Below are 19,436 nucleotides of genomic sequence, written 5' to 3'. Positions count from 1 at the left end.
TAAGGAGACAAAAACGGATACAGGCGATAGAGACAACTCGAGTCATGCTCTGAAAAGTTTTTTTTCGGTTCAGCAGCTCAAAAAACTAAATACATATGAACATTTACTTTACTCCTACTTCGACTTATGTAACATTTACATTCTGTTGTTTTTTTTTTTTAAAACTGGTGGAAATGCAGCCAGATTCTCAAAAGGCACCAAGTGAGGTCCGGCCCGGCACCGGCTCCGTGTTGGTGGGAACAAGGCAAGTCTATGGAATACTGGGGATCATGGCGCTTGCTGAAGGGCCCATCGGTGTAATCACTCTGCTGATTCAGGGATTTGAACTGGCGACCTTCCTATCATAGAATGCTAACCGACATACCTCCTCCTCATCCATGAGCAGGTTGTGGTCTGTATGTTGTCTTCCCAGTTTCCTTTGGGTGGCCTGGCAAAACTGCAGTACAGTCAAATATTGGTAAAGCTGGATCGCCGTTAGGGCAGAGTGTGGTCTACGCCTGTCATATCAGTACTGCACACTGGGGTCAAGGTGCCGATTTTCAGCGCTTCTAGAAGCAGGGGTCACTTTATGACCATAATTACACGCTCCACTTCCAAGACTGGTCATGTGATATACTGGGCATTCTAGGTATTTAATGCAGTCATTAAAAGTAAGGGACAACAATCATTTATTTCCATAACAACATACAAGGTGTTCAAACTGTTTCAAGTCAACTGAAAGTAGTTTCATATTAGTTACATGAACTGTACACCGCATAATGTTAATACATTAATGTGTCATTTAAAAGGGGGTCTGCTATTGGACTACTTATAAAGTATTTTAATACTGTACACAGCTAAATAAATATTGAATACACATTAAGTATCTGAAATGCGTGGCATGTCCTTTATAGAAAGGCAGCAAAACCAAATCGTTAATAATGACGACTTACAAAATAAGCAAAGGAAGTAAAGAACTGGGAAAAAAAACATAAAATGGTGATTTACCAAAAATATCACCATGGTCCAAGATCATCTCTGACAAAAACAGATCTATAGATGTATATAAATGTATTTCTACAAAAGTTAGTGGATAACCAACACGATTTAAGAGGCTTCCTCTTAGAAATAAATACACATTTTAAAATAGCTCTTAAGATACACCTTCAAAAAGCGTCATGTATACATTTTATATAAAAGTACAACCCCCAGGGCTAAATTGTAAAATAAATTAAAATGTACAACACTGGTGGGGGGGGTATTCTATGAGTTTCAGCTTAAAGCTAATTAAAAACAGCTAAACATCTGAGGTCAAGATGTTTTTGGATCATTAAATCACAAACTATTTACAAAATAAGGCTGGAAAAAATGTACTCCGCCACAAATCCGCAAAAACAGCAAATGTTCACAAACGGTACTAAAAGTCACAATGGACTCATGTGACGGGGACCGAAAAAGGAAAACGCCACGTTGACCTTGATACTTACGTCTCCATCACAAACGTCATCTTGGTGCGACATCCACCTAATTAATGTTACGGTGGTTCCAAATGTTCCCCAACTCAAGAGAAGCACCATCAGCTACATCGAAACAAACAACGTGCCGAGATTGACATCGGAACAACTTGTGCATACTGAAGGTTACCACTTTAAAAAAATACCAAATAAAAAGGGGAAAATGAAAGTGCAGGACAGCGGCATCTGCTGGCCTAAAAGAGTCAGTCGTACACATTTGCCTGTTTCTCGACTACGATCCACAATGGCATACAAGAATATTACACTGGGAAGTGCAACTGTGCACAGTGAATGTCACAAAATCGCAAAGGTTCTGTGAAGTCAAGCATACGAAGAAGAATGATAGGAAATGTCGATTCTCCACATTGCACAGCTAAAAAAAAACAACAAGAAAATGACATGAAATGTCAAACCATCCCATCAACGGTGGGAGATTCGCTTTAAAATTAATTCACCCGGCTTCCCTTTTTAAAAAAAGCTCAGTACATTAAAACAACCCAAATGTGCTCTAGAAAATTGATAGAGAATGTTACATTTACATGATTTCATGTAAAAAAAATTTCAGGCAAAAAAAAAAATGCTTTTTAAAACCAAATATATTACTACAACCCCTACAGACTTCTCCCAGTGTCCATGGGGAACGTGTACAGTTAAAAAAAAAAATCTTTTAAAAATTAGTAGCAATAGCTAAGAATTAAATAGCTGCATTTAAAGTTAAACGTTTACAGTATCATGAGGTCACAGAAGAGAAACCTCTGTATTACATTGTTTACAGCTGTATACTTTTACCACAAGGGAAAATAATATACCATAAATATGTAATTAGCAAATTAATAAATGTTCCTTTGGTATAGGAATAGCCAATTTTAAGGAATCCAAATGAACGAGTGCAAAGTAGCGTCAATGCAAGAAAGGAAAGCCGAAAGCACGGATCTGCTACAATACTATGGTCGCAGGCACAGAACAGGATTCAAACAAACCGCCTTCTGGCTATCCCAGTTGGATGAGGAGGCGGGAGTTGTGGCTACCCCGGGTTACACTCTCTGCAACCGCCGGTGCTACCTAACGTAGGCCCTACTCTGGGTTTGAAGGGCTCCCATGTACTCGACCTCCTTCCCCACATGATCCGGCCCTGACGACCCGGTTTATCCACCCCAACATCATGGCTGTCTGGGGACGGGGGTTTTAGTTGAACCCCAATAAAGACGTCCCAGGGCAGAAATCGGGTGCAGGCTGGAGTCATCCGACACCTTTGATGGGTCTTGCTCTGATTTTTGCATTTCCCCCGGCGCAGCGCTCATATGGGCAGCTTCCAGTTCCACAGCATTGGGAAGGACCAGGTGGAGGGGGCGTGGATTGCTGGGGAGAGCATGCATTGGCTGGGCCGCCTTCCCAGAAGTCTCTCTACCCCTGACCTGCTCCCCGCCACACAGGCCTTCAGCCCTTCGGAGAGTTTTCCTGCAGACAGGAAGCAAATGCGTTTGTTCAGCGAGAACCACACTTCACACACCTGCTGCCTATGCATCATGCACTTCAGCTTTCCTTGAAATACAGTATTAGTTTTATCTACCTTTTTTATTCTCCAAGCTCATGCACATCCTTTAAGGTAAATACGGTAAATAAACAGTGACTAGACCAAATGTGCCAAAAAAGGAATTAGCGTCACCATGAGGGCTGGACAGGGCAGTCCTCTGTCCTTTACACACAGAAACAAGTCACACACTCGTGCAGAGCACGGGCATCACTAGTGATTTATGAAAGAGGGGTGGGGTCAACCTCCATATGCAAATCTACAGCCTTTGGCTAAATCTACAGCCTGAGGGACGCCCCAGAGTCAGAGCTGATGAATTTTGTAACATGGACACTAGAACAGTTAGCAAAACCAGGCAAAAACACAGTATGAAGGACAGAATAGGAGCCCAGCGGTATTAGAAAGGCTGTTTTCTGGGTGCTATTAATCAGACTACAGCAGCAGACCAGTGACATTTGAACCACTCTGGGAAATGAGAATTATAAACTTTTGAAAGGCATGAGCTCGCCGAATATTACCGGCAGGGTCATCAGTGTAGTCTGAGCGAGCAGTTGGCCAGGAAGGGCCTTTTGATGCAATAAAAACAGCAATGATAGCTGCTGTTAAACCTCAACAGACAACAGGTTACCACAGGGTCGGGAGTTAAGGGGAGTTAGGGGCCGTTAGAGAGCGCAGACCGTACCTCACACTGCCCCCATGCACATGCCTGGGCCGACTACTCAGACGTGTCGCCCGGGTGAACTCCGCATGCCGCCCTCTCGTCCTTACTGTGGGCGCCCTCTGGGGCGGCGCTCACACCCACTGGCACGGTACGGCTGCGACCGGTCAGCTTCTTCAGCTCACTGGTCAGGGAGATGCCCTTCTTCCTGTCCTCACGGCACGCCTGTGAACAGGGACCAAACAATTAGGAGGACCGGAAGGTTGTGAGCTTGGACCCCACAGTGGTGACAGTGGACATGTGATCAGACACCCATATGATGATATTTACAGTATGCCCAATATGTTTTTCCTTCATGTATTTTTTTCTTACCAGACTGTTTAAATTGATATACTTCATATAATAATAATAATAAATTTGTGAGTGTGCCCTGCGATGGGCTGGCACCCCATCCTGGGTTGTTCCCTGCCTCGTGCCCATTGCTTCCGGGATAGGCTCCGGACCCCCCGCGACCCAGTAGGATAAGCGGTTTGGAAAATGGATGGATGGATGGGTAATAAATACAGTACATCCTCTACTACATACCAAATCACTCATTTTCCCCCAGTCTGATCCTTGGAAATTCATTGGTTTCAATTTATGATTTTATACTGTGTTTTCTATATACCAAATCATATTTTATGTACAGTACTGTGCAAAGGCATTAGACAGCCAAAGAAAATGATATTTAAATGGGAAGCTATGAATTTATGTCTCTCAAAGTGTCTCCGCTGTGTTAGCCTGACCGTTTCCAAACCTCTGCTAAAATCATCCGACTTCAGCAACCATCCAATACACTCAGGAATGTGTTTGACTTGACCACTAGCATACCTCGTATAGCTGACCAATATATCACCGACTTCTTTTTTAACTAATCAAGTTAATTAAGTGCGCTGGTGGTGAAATTTAATAAAAACGTGGAACGGCTGAGGTGCCCCTGAGGAGTGGTTTGGGAACTGAAGCGGTTCATCTAGCAGATATCAGTGACTTTTTGGAGAACAGAAGAAACCTTTAGTAGTTTTTATTGTGTCACTCTTAATTTTAATATGTTTTAATACTAAATTGTGTGTTTTTTTTGTTCTGAGCAAATGTGCGCTTACTACCCAGATAAATAGCTTAAATCATTTCTCTTGGCTGCCTAAGACTTTGGCACAGTGCTGTATGTTCGAGTCAAGTTTTCATAAAACTGACCCCCCTCCGTGGATGCTTCCTGTGGAGCTATTGAGCTGGAATGTGCTTCAGGGACTGGGTGGGGGGAGGCCGCCAAACCCCACCTCACCTGCACCTGCTCCTTCAGCTTCAGCACGAACCTCCCGGCTCCCTTCCACCTGCTCTGTGCCTGATAGACACATTCCTGGTCGAGGAGGACCCGCTGGACGGGCTTGCTGGCCGAACCCTTCTTGCTAGCGGGTTCCTTGGACACCTCCTCCATCAGCACGTAGTCGCAGGGGTTGGGGTTGTTCAGGATGCTACAGGAGTACTTGGCTTTACTCAGTGCCTGTGGAGGACATGAGAGACATCACTGTGTATAACAAAAGGGCCTCCCATAGAGGGTGCTGTATATAACCAAATGGCCTCCCATAGAGGGCGCTGGATATAACCAAAGGGCCTCCTATAGAGGGCGCTGTATATAACCAAATGGCCTCCTATAGAGGGCGCTGTATATAACCAAATGGCCTCCTATAGAGGGCGCTGTATATAACCAAAGGGCCTCCTATAGAGGATGCTGTATATAACCAAAGGGCCTCCCATAGAGGGCGCTGTGTATAACAGAAGGGTCTCCAATAGACGGCGCTGTATATAACCAAAGGGCCTCCTATAGAGGATGCTGTATATAACCAAAGGGCCTCCCATAGAGGGCGCTGTGTATAACAGAAGGGAGTCCCACAGAGAATGCTACATTTGACCACATTAAATACAGGCGAGGCCCTTACACAGAAATGGACAGATAGCAGAGAGGGCAGCAAAGATGCTCTGGTCACCTGCTGAATGACGTCCTGGGCAGTGCTGTGGCGCGGGGCCTTGATGACAGTGTGAGGCTGTTCGGGCGACACGTCATGCACCTGAACCAGGAAGGTGTCCTCCTCTGGCGGGACACTTGCCTCCTCCAGGCGTTCCGGTGCAGAGTTCCTGTTGTTCAGGTGCTGCAGAAGTAAAAGCTGCCATTAATCGCCGTATCGTATCTGTGCAAAAGACGGGCAACGCCAGAAAATCACGAAACAAGCCTCATTTGCCATTTGGCTAATTTACCCAAGAGTGGCTGTTATACAGCCGGCCCACTACACGGTGCTCTTTACATGGCAAATGACGCTGTGAAAGGTAAACAGTGCCTTTAAGTATACTGTCAACTCAATAAGTAACCCATAAGGATCAAAACAAACTTATAAAAACCTCAAACTATACATATGTGGTTTCTTGGTGCTTGAAATTCAAAAGCCACTTGTTGAAGATAAACTAACACTGTTAGACAGAGGGCTGAGAATGTACCTCCTTTTTGGTTTTGAGGCAGATCCTACCCACGCATCCCTCCTCTGGGACCCAGCTGCTTAGAACTTTGAGGATCTCCTCTTCGGGCACTAGGGGGCGCTGTTGAGGCTGCTTCTTGGCATCGCCGCGTTCCTTTGACAGAGGTACCTTTTCCTCACACAGGAAATAGTCCACAGCCTCTGACGGTGATAATATCTGACGGGGTGGGGGGGCAGGGCGGCATCTATTAGCGAACCGTCCCTCATAATCATCCCAGGCCATGTGGTGTCAATCTAATTCCACCTCATAAGTATATTACTGCTTAAAAGCCCACCAGACACTCAAGCAACTCCATTAATGAGCGTTTATAAGAAGCAGATCCATTTTCATAAGATAAACCACCTGCAGAAGGTCCACAACCAGCAGTGCATATCATCAGGTAGGCATAACCACATGATTTGGGTACATCTAGCCAGTACTGGGCAGAATCACTTCAAAAGTAGTCAAGATGCCTGCATATTGCAGATCATGGGAGATGAAATGCAAAATTCCAAGGAGTAAAGACGACAACCACTAAAGCATGGTCAAATATCATCTGTATCACAGGAACACATCTGTGACAATCCCTGCCGTCCCACTGTACTGATGGCAGTAATGGGGGGCTTGCTGTTGATAGTATTACTTAGTGCTGTTACTATCTGCCCAAACCAGGGTCAAATATTTTTGCAATAAAAAGTTGCTTGCAGAAAAAAGAGCAAACAAGATATGCATTCAGAGAAGCCTTTGAGCGCAGTACTTATACCGAGCTGTTGCCTATGCATGTGTGGTCTTCCTGTTAGTTCTAACGAGTCTGCCCATTCTCCTCCCAGCTCCTTCATTAATAAGGTGTTTTCAGTCAGAGAAATGCCACTCCATGGGATGTTCTTTGTTCATCGCGCCGTTCTCTGTAAACTCTCTTCTAGGGGGACGTAAATCCCAGGAGGGCGGCTGTTTCTCAGACTCTAACACCAACATCCATCACAGCGCCAGCAGCCACACCATATTCAAAATGGCTTCGGGCAGCGATCACAACCGCGCCGACGCTCGGCCGCACGGGAGCAGCACCTGGAGATCCTGCCTGCGTGCTGCATATATCGATTTACGGACACATAATTCTTCTAGCAACAAGCTGATTGAGCTCAGAAGTAGGTGGATGTACTACACCCCCCAGGGAATGCAGATATCAGATTTAAAAACGTGTTTAGTGGAGACCTTGTTGTCTTTTGGGAACCTGTGTGTGTGTGTCCAGGTATACTTTACCTTGTGGGGACCAAATGTCCCCACAACGTGATGAATGCCGTTTTATTTTTTTTTTTACCAGTTTCCTGGTCCCCATATGAGAAAACTCTATTTTCTAAAAATCCGTGACTGCGGTGAAAAAACTAAAAATGCAAAAACTCTTGTATTTTGTTTGGTTACTTATGGTTATGGTCAGGGCTGGGTAGGGGTTAAGGTCGTCATAGTTAGCATTAGCATTTTTCCCACAGGAATGAATGAGCGGCCCCGAAAAAGATATGATTACATGACTGTGTGTGTGTATGTCTTTCTCTTTTAGTTTTTGTGTAGGTGTTTGCGCGTGAAGATGTGACCAAGGTGAGACTCACAGCGTCGAGCAGCTGTCTGACGCTGGTCCTCTCGCTGACGTTGACCACGGCGAAGGGTTCGGGTCCCGGGGACCCGTGCACCGTCACCTTGTGCTGGAAGGCGGCACGTCGCTCCTCTGTGCTGAACAGCTGCGGGAGAAACAGGGAGCGCTGAGGGGGGGGGGGGGCCGTCGCGGAGACGCGTTTCGACACGAAAATCTCCCGCGCGGCTCTGAGGGCTGAATTTTAGCTGAATTTCAGCTAAAATAAACTGGAAGCAAAAGTTAAACTAAACACCGGAAAGCGAACGTTCAACGAGGTGCTTGACGGATGGTGGGAGAGCGTTTCTCCAGCTGGCTCTGACGAGTCGGTGGCAGTGCTCTTAGCGTGCGGGTGTCACTTCCACTGCGAACCTCACACGGCTCACTGCTCTTGTCCCCGCCTCCCACACTGGCTCTTACCACAGATCCAGGCTGTCCCCCGGGGGGGGTCTCCTCCACCCTCCGGCTGAATATGAACAAACTGGAGACCTCCAGGGGCCCGTTGTGCTGATTCCTCAGCTGCACGTGTCTGTACCCTGAGAGGACGGCAGTGCTGCGTTAACACACACACACACACACACACACACACACACACACACACACACAGACCCGTAATCATATGTTTGTGGGGACTGTCCGTTAATTTCTACGGGCAAAACCCTAATCCCAACAATGACACCCTTAACCCCCACCTAGCCCTAACCTTAACCATAAAGTAACCAAACCAAACACAAGACTTTTGGCATTTTCAGTTTTTTTGATCGCAGTCACAGATTTTTTTATAAAACTGAATTTCCCCTTGTAGGGAATGAAAAAATGGTCCCCACAACGTCATGGGTTTTTATGACATTGTGGGGACATTCAGGCTCCTCAAGCCACAAACACGGCCAGCACCTGGCAGATGAAGTTTTGTTTATTAAGGAACAAAGAGAGAAAAGACAGATCAGCTGAAGGTTAAGTAAAGTTATTCAGACCCCGCGGACCTTGTATTAACGGCCATAAGAGATAATTAAATGGCTCCTTTTTTTTAAATAAACGACCCAAACAATCCCAGAGCACGCATGCTGTATAGCCAGCAGACACTGTTTCAGTGAAAACAGCATTTCATTAAACACCTTCATGAACTATCAATCAAAACACAGATAAATGAAAGGGCTTCCCGATCTTACATCACTCCAAGTCTTGGATTCGCCATTTTATTTTGTAAACTCTGGGAATGCTGGAAGGACAACACGTCTCCCTGTTTAACCATAACAAGCTGTTAAAGAAATTTTATGGAAGCAGGACCCATTTTTTATGAACAGTGAACCCACACACACACACACATACACACACACACACACACGCACGAACAGGTAAGGTATACCTATCCTTATGGAGCCCGCCCATTCACTTCTATGGGAAAAATGCTAACGCCATCTATGACAACCTTAACCCCCAGCCTGCCCTAACCATAACCAAGCAAAATACAAGAGTTTTTGCATTTTTAATTTTTTCATAGCAGTCACCAATATTTACCACTTATGGGGACCAGGAAACCCATAAGGGAAAAAAAACGGATATTTATCACATTTTCAGTCTTTTGGTAGCAGTCACAGATTTTTATAAAATTGTGGGGAGTGAGAAAATGCCCCCCCCCCCACACACACACACACACCAAAATACACCAGCTAAACTGACATAAATCCTGAACATCCAAGAACATTCTAAACACCTGACTCCCACCTGCTTTGAGCGCCCGAAGGGGCAGGATCCTCTGCCCAGTGACCTGGGAGGTGTTGTTCTCCACCACGGCAATGCGCAGGAAGGCCATGTCCTCAAAGAAGACCTGGAAGAGGAACTGCTCGCTCCACATGGGGTTGTGGGTGTTACGGTGGATGGGCTTGGTACGGAAGTGGCTGCTGTCCGCCGTCATCCCCAGCACATCTATTTCCACGCAGGGGCTGCCCGCCGTGTTGCCTGGACACACATTCTGACCCGAAATGACCTGCGAGGTAAAGACAGGAAGCGCTGGATGGAGGAAAGCCAACAGCCTGCACGGTGTCAAAGCCATGCGTGTTTACCACATTGGCCACACTCCACGGGCGCGACCCGCCACCCACAGAGCTTCTGCCACTGGGTCGTTATGTTTACAACGCGGCTCCATGTGAACACTGAATATACGGCTCCCCTCCTCCGCGCAAAACCCCCCCCTTCCTACCCTGACCGATACTACAGGCTGATGAGATCCATCCTCATTATAATACCTGGCAAAAATGTATGCCTGTCGTACAGCGTGGAGTGTAGATTTTGGAGTGTAGATTCTGAAGACTAGAGTGTAGAATGTAGAGTGTAGATTTGGAGTGTACAGTGTAGAGTTTAGAGTGTAAATTGAGGGAGTGTAGGGCATGAAGGCTGGAGTGTGGAATATAAAGTGTAGAGTGGGCGGGGACCTGCTCACAGTGAGGGAGAAGAGGGTGGGACTCATGCTCTCCATGTCCCTCTCCAGGGGGCTGAAGCACTGGTACAGGGGGCAGCTTCGATCCCACAGCACAGGGGGCTTCAGGACGTATCCACAGCCTCCATTGGCCTCAAACATGGCGGCGTTCAGCTGCATGGGCAGGTCTGCGGGGCAAGCCGGGGGAGGCACATCAGAGGTCAGGAACGTTTGAGGTGATTTACCCGTCTTATTTGGAACAACGTTAAAAGTTGAGAAACATATTCTCGATCTCAGAAGTGTTACAGAATGATATTGCAAACAAGTCACAGCACATTGAACAGTATCTCCTTCGTCCACTGCTCCCGAGGAGCGACCAATGGAAATTGAAGCTCGACGTTAAGGCAGCTTCCGGTGAAGCCTGATAACTCATAGCATGTGCCCTGAAGCTGTGAATCCTTTGTATCTCAAAGCTAATGCTGGACAAAGCTGATGCATTCACTATAAGCAAACTTCACATTTCTGATGATCGCTAATTGCTGATCTCGGGTCGGCTGGATAGTTGACCGGAGAAATTCATATTAAGGATCTTGCAGGTTTCACATCTATATTTCTACTTGTCAGTGTGTACTTGTTCATAACACCACTGCTATTATCACCAGTGTTGGACATTTCAGTTATTTCAAAGTTATTTCCCTGTAAGCCTAACCAGTAAATATCATATATCAGTACTTTGATACTCAGATGCTCTCATGCGATTGTTGTTAATAGGAGTTACAGTAGAATCCTTGTCAGCCACGCCCCCTCATCTTGGCTCCACCTCCCCCATGTTGCTAGGCAACACTCTTCACACCACACCCGCTCTCCAACTTCTGCGGGTGCAAAGGGGTGGTTCTCTAATATCGTTCACCGGATCTCATCCTCATTGGGCCCCATCCTCACCGTCCGTCTGGTAGTTGAGCGCCACCAGCTGGATGCCGTGCAGCCAGAAGACAAGGGGGTTGGGGTTGGCCGAGTCGATGCGGGTGGCGGCGGGGTAGGTGCGCAGCAGTTGGCAGCTGGTGTGCTCCATCAGCTTCCGCGAGTAGCGCCGGCACAAGCGCTTGGCTGCGTTCTCGTTCACCGACGAGATGTGGTAGCACTTGGGCGTGCGGATGATGGCGCTCAGTGACGGGCTGGCGCTCAGTGCCGGGGCGGCCGGCTCGTCGGCATTCACGCGGACGCCTTCCAGGGGGCCTGCTGGAGGGGGAGTGCCAGCCGCCGTCAGCAACGCGGAGAGAGGGTCGGGGGGTCACGCGTACGAGCAGGCTGGGACACGCAGAGACGAAAACGGGAACGCCGGCAGCGGAACGTCGGGGACTTTTTGGAAAACCGGCCCCTCCTGAAATCAACTTCCCCGCTGCTCCTTTTTAACTGACTAAAAGAAGTGCCTGGGAGGGAATTTCACTTAGACACCGTTACCATTGTCAGGGTGAGACAATCAAGCCTGGATCTGCTAGACAGGGGGTGGTGTGCAGCGCAGAGGGGTAGGACACTGAGCCTGTGATCAGAAGGACGCTGGTTCAAATCCCAGTGTCACAGAGTGACTTTACCGTTGGGCCCCTGAGCGAGGCTCTTAATCCTCAATTGCTCCATGGACCGTCTGAGCTAGCTTTCTCAAAAAAAAAAAACCCACGATGTACGATACTTTGAACAAAAGCGTTGTGTAAATTTCATTCTTATAAACAGACAGTAGGTGGCATACTTGCTGTGGAACCGCGAGCCGAGGATCTCAGGGAGCGACGCCCAAAGTGCATTGTTTGGTATTTAACTGCACAAACGGACCCATCAAACAAAGATATAAGCCTTTGTTCACAAAAGCTTGACTGTAACCCAGAGAAGAGGCCAAGGCCACTGGGGGCTTTTTCCCATGCGCCCTCTGTGGGTGTTCTGTGGCCCCCACACGCATGCACGGCTCGGCGGGGCCCCGGGCGGGGAACTGTACCTTTCCCCTGGGCGCGGGGCGGGGTCATGGGGTCCCCCGGGTTGGTCTTGCCAGGGTTGTTGCCGAAGATCGACTTCCTGCTCTTTCTGTCTTTTCCCCTGCCAGAGCCCGATGGGGTGAGGGTGGAAAGGCCTGTTTCCCACACACAGGCAGGGACACACACACACACGCACCCACACACAGACGAGGGACGTGAGTGCGGGGGCCTGGCCTGCGGCCGTATTTTCCACTCCGGGCCCATATTCCTTGGGAATTCACTTGGGCATCTGACATTTGAACGTGATGCTTTTTCTACACCCACCCCCTGGAAATTCCACTGTTGGATTTTTGTTTCTTTTTACAGTTCAAAGTCACGCGCGGGCTACCACACACGAGCACGCCATCGCCGTACATCTGGCACACGGTCCTACAAAAGCCTGAAAACAACAGGCAAGGCAGGGCTATTGGAGCGACCGGGGATCCTGACCTGGGAACTTGACGGCCTGGCAGTAGATGACCAGGTCGGACAGCTCCTGTGCAATCTGCCGGTTCTCCTTCTTGTTCTGAGGCAGGTAGAACTCCTCCTCGAGCTCCAGGTCGAACACCTGCGCGATAAATGTGAGCAGATATGGCAATGCTGAGGGCAGCTTCAGTCTGGAGAAGAGCTCACTGTCTGGAGATGTACCTCCAATCAGGAGGCCGGCTCGTGGGAACAGCCTGTCTCACCTTCCCTTTGCTTGTAGCTGGGCTGTCCGATTTCCGGACTGTCCTCTTGGGCATCTCGTCGTTGGATTCATACTGAAACTTCTCCACGGGTGACCTTCCCTCCGGTCGGTCGTCCAGGATGTTGTCTGTGGTTAAGGCAGACATGCAATCAGGGTTTCTGTAAGACCGCCAACTCTTCTCTTAAATCTTCTGACCTCATCCCTCCACCAGTTCCAGCCCATCTCAGTATCACCACCATGAAATGAGGAGCACTCTCACTGGCCGAGTTACAGCTCACTTCATCGGCAGGTTTGGTCATCGAAACATCTGGAGTTTTAGGGGTCATTTTAGGTAATATCGCGTAAGCGAAACTAAAACATCTGGGCACGTATGGTCGCGACCTTCCTGCACACCAGCACACAACGCCAACCAAGGAAATGTAGCGTGCAGAGAGCGTACAGTAAGCGTGTAGAGAGCGTGCAAAGCAGTCCCACCACTCAAAAACACGCCCCCATCGGTAGGGATATTTTTGTGCTGTGTTGTGGTGTTTGCATGGTTCACGTTTTTGATGTCCGACGGGACTACAGCTAAACAGGCCACACCGGGTCCCAGGGGATTTACTCCCAATCTCTGAAAGGGAACCCGGGGGCCTGAGAAAGCAGATGAGGCCTCTGTCATGAGGGGCGACGTCATAGTGCTGGGGGGCATGTTTGTGTATATTTATAGAGGGGCTCTGTGAGGCAGACATTAACACAGAACGCTGCAGTGCTTTTGGGGATCTTGCCGCCTGCAGAATGCACTGTAAACACACACTCTGTTTGTTTGCAGTGGCCGGTCTCCCCGAAATTACACGGCATCTCTAAAAACAAGCGAGCACAGCTCTTTTTTATACCTGCCTGAGGGGCATGGGACCACGGCCATGCAGCACACACACACAGACACACACACACACTGAAGCAACAGGAACAGGCCGGTCATTCGGTATTTGCGTCAAACCACACGCCAAGAGACCTTGGCCGGTGCTCGGCGTGGAAGGGGGGGGGGACTTTACCTTCTAGGCTGTAAGAAGTGGTGGAAGCAGTTAGGACGTCGGCTAGAGAGTGGCAGTTAGGCGGCAAGAGGGAGAAAGAGGACATACAGAGACGGGTCTTCAGATTTCAAGGAGGAAATGACTAACGAGGGCAAACAGTGAAGCTGAAAGGGCGTAACAGCACTGGCGTCTGAGATGCTGCGGTACGACACCAGAATGAGAATCTGTAGGACTGTGTGCTTTTGCAGCGTGGATAGCGTGTGCTGTACGGGTCTGCAGGCTGGGTTCCTGCCCCGAGTCGCTGTCTATGCTACATGTGTGTGCCACAGAAACTACTCCGTATACTGAGGGATCATGGTATGGAAAGGCTGCTATTCCTACCATCGGACAGAGACTCGTAGTCATAGTCGTACTCATCTTCCTCCTCCTCCTCTTCCTCGTTGGTGGCGGGGGGGCTGGGGGCCGGCGTACCGTTACTGGCCTGGGCCTGCATGTGAGCCAGCTGGTGGGCCTGAGAGGGGGTGGGGGGTGTAACAGTCAGAGAAGACCGAACTACATTCCTCTATCGATTATTATTCCCATTTTATGAAAATTTCCTGCTTATAATATTAAATTGCAGGTATTAACAGAGATGCATTTCCTGTACTTTGCCCATGGCTACAACAGCAGGTCACTCCTGAAAACACCGAGTCCAAAACTGGAACGGCCACACCCCCGGTGCCATTGTCCCCAGCGAGGGGGGGGGCTCACCTTCTGCTTGAGGATGTCCACGGGGGCCTGGTGGGCTTTCAGCTTCTTGTTCTTCAGCAGGATTTTACCCCTGAGCTGCAGGGGCGAAGGGAGTAGGGGGTCATCGGAGAAGTCGCTGTCGAAGAGGAACTTTGTCACCAGCTTGTCTCCGAACACGTTCTGTGGGAAACAATGAAAACAAAAATCCTGAAGATGACACGTCGGAGAACCATCCCGGAAGTCTGTGGAAGTACAAAGTGAGAAACATCTCCATAATCAAACAGAGATCAAAATCCCAGGAAAAGGGTAAGGAGTTCACCATGCTCCTCTAGAAAACCTCTGGAAGACACCAAGGACGGAGGTACCTTGAAGATCTCTGCCATTTTGCGTTGCTGGGGTAAGGAGCAGTGGTTCTCAATGGAGATGATGACAGGCATGTCTGATTTAGTGAAAGCTGTACGGTTCACTGCCTCCACCACATCCTGGAAGCATAAAAAAGGAACTGAAGTTGCAGTGCAATCTAAAAATAAATACTAAATACAAAAAATAAAATACTACAAATAAAAGGCGGCACTCCTTAATCTTGTATTATAGTCTTGTTTCGCTTATGAGAGAGAAGAGGGTCGTGGGTCTTGAGTCCCAACCTTGAAGGGGATCTTGGTAGTGAGTGTGTGCCCGTGGTAAATGACAGGCTTCCCATCATCACCATCCCAGCAGTCCAGCTCCACGCTCCGGCAGCCCTGCAGCAGCACCTGGGGGGGGGGGGGGTTGCAGGTGGGGCAAGAAGGTTCATCAATATCTTCCGACGAGTAACTGCAGAGATCCACATCAGTCCTTTCCTGATGTGGATGCAAGTGGACCTGCAAAATCCCTAGAAACGCGAGCCAGACAAAGTGTCGTTTTTGAACGTTACTGTGTCTTTGAGAAGCGAAGGACTCCAGGGACTGGGAGGTCTTCCCCAAAGCTGACAGACCACAGGAGATGACAGATAGCAGAGTCGGGACTGAATAGCCTATCTCACCTGACTATAGAGTTCCACGGAGGATTCTCCTTTGAGCTGGTGTCCAGTGAGGTACGTGTTGTGTGACGATTCGATGTAATAGTAAGACAGAGGGTACTGGAGATCCTCCAGGTTCACCTGGGACTCCTCAATCGTAGAGGCAAAGTTGTCCTTGTCCATCAGAAACCTAAAGCCCAGAATCAATACATAGCGACTAAATTTAAAGTGCGGTGATTGCACACAATTAAGGAAAGGTTTCCTTTATCTGAAAGTTAAACCAAAACATTCACGATAACAGGCATGAGCCAATATAAACTTACCTGGCAAAACCCTCAAAAGACATCCACCCCATCTGGCGCATGCTTACAGAGGGCTCAAACTTCTAAAAATGAACAGAAAAAAGACATTAAAATGTGACACGGCATTCATCTGACCAAGGTTTTCAAGCAACATTTGGTGATTGAGAAACAGACAGAATCCGAATACGTTTTTGTTTTCAAATTTGTTCTCCAATTCATACTGTAGATGAAGATCAGAGCATGGATGTTGTGTATTTCTGACAGTTCAGGCGACAAAGTTGTTTCTTTTTTTTTTCTTGGCCTCCTGGGGGCACGGTGTGCTCCTCCCCACCTGGATGATGCTCAGGATCTCGTCGTAGGTCAGGTGCTCCCTCTGGCAGTTGACCAGGAAGTCGTTGAGCTGCAGGATGGTCAGTCCCAGCACACCCAGAGAGGCGCTCTCCACCCCAGTGCCATTGTTGACGATGCTGGCTGCCGCGATGGCGTCGGAGATCTGCTTCTGGTTGTCTGACATCTGCTGCCGGGTGTGGATAAAGAGGCCCAGGTCGGAGCCGTTGCGTGTCAGGAGGTCTGCTTTCAAAAAAGGGAGCAAAGAAAAATCACAAGGTCTGTGAAGGAAAACACGTCAAAAGAGCAGTGGTCTAACGAAACACGGTAGGAGGTACGTCAAGAAAAACACAATCCACCAACGAAGATCTCCTTAAGGGGGAAGTACTCTAAAACATGGCTTTCTACAACCCCCAACCTCAAGAACGCCAACATTGGCTCCAAGAAATAATGTCATGTGAAGCACTTTCTGGTACGAATGAGTACAGTAGGTACCTATCATCCTCAGTCAGGTCCATCTAAATACAGTGGTGCCTCAGAACTCGAACTTAATCCGTTCAGAACTCGGGTTCGAATCCTAAAAAGTTTGAGTTCTGATCAAATTTTACCCATGAGAAATAATGGAAAACCAATTAATTGGTTCCAGGCCAAAAAACATAAACGACGACGCACCGAGGTCAGGTTGCATGCCAGTGATTTTATCGTCTATCCTCAGGTTGGTGTAGAGCGGGGTCTGGCCCAGTGTGGAGCGACTGCAGGGCACGGCGTAGGTGTCGAACAGATCCTTCAGATCCTTCCGGCTTCTAATGCTGCAGAAAGAGCGATGATGAGTCTCCCCCTACATACAGGCGACCTCAACCTGGAACCTTCCGGCACGTGCATGGACGTCATTACCTGAAGGACTTGAAGAGCTCCACAAACTCGGTGAACGTCATCGCGCTGTCGGAGAGCGTGAGGTTCTGAAAGCCCTTCAGGGGCGTCCTTCCCCGGCCATGCCAGCTCTGGCTGGTCCTGCTTCTGCAACGACGTGGCGTGGAACATCGTCCACGGGTCGCCGGTCAGGTCAACGAGAGAGAAAAACGAGGGAGTTTCCAGCGTCAGCTTCGGAATCGACCAAACATGACGTCCAGTGACACATTTAAAGATTCATCATGTTTTTGCTTTTTTAGGTCCCTAATGCTGTACCTGGTTCAAGAAGGACAAGGGAGGATTTTTAAGACATTAGGTAAAATTCTGCCATCTGGGACGTGCAGCTACCTGCCATCTTGAACCACCCACTATCCACGCCTATGATCAAGCATGGGCTGGAATCTCCGGATCGGCAACTTACCCCACCTGGCCCTTGGCATTGCAAGACAGGACGGGGGAGGTGTGAGGCCGGGCAGGGAGAGTGGAGGAGCCACTGAGGGGAGGGGCTTTACCAGACGCCAGAGAGAAGGGGCCCGGGAAGGCAAAGGCAGAGCCATCCTCTGCGGGGAAAAGCCAATGGTGTAAGACCAGCGGCCACGATGCCTCGGTGATACAGAGGAGCGAGGACAGGAACGGCAGGGACACCCACCCGGGTCGTCCTGATCCACACAGTCCGACGGATCAGACCCGGTCCGGCCCAATGTCTCCTTGACCCTCGTCTTGCGTGAGATGGTCTCGTCGTCCGTGGCGTCCCCGCTGTCACCCTGGGGGGTGCCGGTGCGAGAAAGTGCCAGGGTCAGACGAGGCCCCGTGCGCGTGAGATGCGAGGGAAAGGCGTGCAGATCCTCACCCTTATGAGGACCTTCTTCTTCTTCTTCTTGGTGCCGCTGGTAGCCATGGGGTTGCTCTTGCCGGGGACGGTGCCGGTGCTCAGGTCCACGGGCCAGCGCCGGCCTCCAAACAGCTCGATAGCCTGGGCCAAAGTGGGGCCTTCGTACCTGCCGTCCTCCTGGAGGACCAATCACAAGGGGCCCATTACAGCTGATTTAGGTACACACTAAAGCAGGGCTCATGGGGGGGGGGTTAGACATTTTACAACAATGATAGAGCTGTCATGACAGGCCACTTTACAGTAAGCTAACTAGCTTTCTGTCTATCTATCTTATAATCCATCTGTCCACCCATCTGTCCATCCATCCATCCATCCATCCATCCATCCATCCATCGATTATCTCTCAGGGTGATAACAGTACCATGATTAGCTACTCCAGGATGCTATCCATGAAGCAGTCCATCCATCCATCCATCCATCCATCCATCCATCCATCCATCGATCATCTCTCAGGGTGATAACTGTACCATGATTAGCTACTCCAGGATGCTATCCGTGAAGCAGTCCATCCATCCATCCATCCATCCATCCATACATACATCCATCCATCCATCATCTTTCAAGGCGATAACAGCCCCATGATTAGCTAGCCCAGGATGGTATGTACCTGGTACAGGTTGACGTACTGCCTCCGCAGCCACTGCAGCCTCTGGTCAGGAAATCTCCTGATCTTACGTGCAGCGCTGGCCAGCTCGTGCAGCCCCTCGTACAACATGCGCACTGTGTAACCGGGGGCGACGAAGTGCAGCAGCCTGTTGTCGGTGGTGTGGAGCCCGTAGAGCAAGGTGACCGCATTCTCGGCCAGGTTCACGCTGCACAGCTTGTTCTGCACGCACACGGCATGGATGTCCACCCCTGCGTGGCCCATGAACACCGCCTTCACTACGGAAAGGTCCAGAAGCCCTTCTGCCAGCCCATTCAGCACCACATGTCCGCTGTTCTGGGCTTTGCTGTGACCAGGCTCAACACCGCCCCCTAGTGTCACGTTCTTTGCTTTTCCATTGGAAGGACAGCTACCCTGTAACTTGGTCCAGGTCAGGGAGCAATTGTCCGGCTGGAGCCTCAGGAAACAGCGGGCGGTCAGGTGGGACTCCTGGTCGTAGTGGATGACCGTGGCCCCCTGCAAGAGGAACTGGTGGACATCGGCCTGGATGGAGAGCACGTACCAGGGGATGAGCTCCGTACCGTGGCCAAAAGCTTTGGGCGTCTCCTCGACACCCAGGAAGTCCCCTTCCTTCACTTGCTCCGACTGATCACCCTCAGAGTCGGAGAGGTCTCCCACAACAAACCTGCTGGTCAAGAAGGTAACGGATCAG

General features: G+C 49.2%; 1 protein-coding gene across 11 annotated transcripts in view; it reads right to left on the bottom strand.

Annotated features, from left to right (window-relative positions):
- Positions 1 to 651: 651 nt before the first annotated feature.
- Positions 652 to 19,436, bottom strand: part of plce1 (phospholipase C, epsilon 1) — a 69,507-nt gene continuing 50,722 nt past the window's right edge. For 8 of the 11 annotated variants that reach the window (XM_048988039.1, XM_048988041.1, XM_048988038.1 and 5 more), the window contains 26 exons: positions 18,728 to 19,409; positions 18,079 to 18,237; positions 17,878 to 17,992; positions 17,650 to 17,788; positions 17,214 to 17,336; positions 16,992 to 17,128; positions 16,324 to 16,562; positions 16,014 to 16,075; positions 15,715 to 15,880; positions 15,338 to 15,445; positions 15,059 to 15,175; positions 14,715 to 14,873; positions 14,346 to 14,475; positions 12,956 to 13,080; positions 12,717 to 12,834; positions 12,251 to 12,382; positions 11,209 to 11,505; positions 10,291 to 10,454; positions 9,576 to 9,837; positions 8,271 to 8,386; positions 7,831 to 7,959; positions 6,209 to 6,403; positions 5,704 to 5,865; positions 5,001 to 5,219; positions 3,707 to 3,907; positions 652 to 2,951 (listed from right to left, as the gene is read on the bottom strand). In XM_048988039.1, coding sequence (XP_048843996.1) covers positions 3,740 to 3,907; positions 5,001 to 5,219; positions 5,704 to 5,865; positions 6,209 to 6,403; positions 7,831 to 7,959; positions 8,271 to 8,386; positions 9,576 to 9,837; positions 10,291 to 10,454; positions 11,209 to 11,505; positions 12,251 to 12,382; positions 12,717 to 12,834; positions 12,956 to 13,080; positions 14,346 to 14,475; positions 14,715 to 14,873; positions 15,059 to 15,175; positions 15,338 to 15,445; positions 15,715 to 15,880; positions 16,014 to 16,075; positions 16,324 to 16,562; positions 16,992 to 17,128; positions 17,214 to 17,336; positions 17,650 to 17,788; positions 17,878 to 17,992; positions 18,079 to 18,237; positions 18,728 to 19,409 — 4,423 coding nt within the window. In that variant the 3' untranslated portion in view covers positions 652 to 2,951; positions 3,707 to 3,739. Of the gene's footprint in view, positions 2,952 to 3,706; positions 3,908 to 5,000; positions 5,220 to 5,703; positions 5,866 to 6,208; positions 6,404 to 7,830; positions 7,960 to 8,270; positions 8,387 to 9,575; positions 9,838 to 10,290; positions 10,455 to 11,208; positions 11,506 to 12,250; positions 12,383 to 12,716; positions 12,835 to 12,955; positions 13,081 to 14,345; positions 14,476 to 14,714; positions 14,874 to 15,058; positions 15,176 to 15,337; positions 15,446 to 15,714; positions 15,881 to 16,013; positions 16,076 to 16,323; positions 16,563 to 16,991; positions 17,129 to 17,213; positions 17,337 to 17,649; positions 17,789 to 17,877; positions 17,993 to 18,078; positions 18,238 to 18,727; positions 19,413 to 19,436 lie in introns of all 11 variants that reach the window. The other 3 variants (XM_048988042.1, XM_048988048.1, XM_048988043.1) reach the window with 2 other exon arrangements.

Source organism: Brienomyrus brachyistius, chromosome 20 (genome assembly GCF_023856365.1).
Source record: "Brienomyrus brachyistius isolate T26 chromosome 20, BBRACH_0.4, whole genome shotgun sequence".
NCBI classification, from domain to species: domain Eukaryota; kingdom Metazoa; phylum Chordata; class Actinopteri; order Osteoglossiformes; family Mormyridae; genus Brienomyrus; species Brienomyrus brachyistius.
This window is presented reverse-complemented; position numbering and strand designations above follow the sequence as displayed.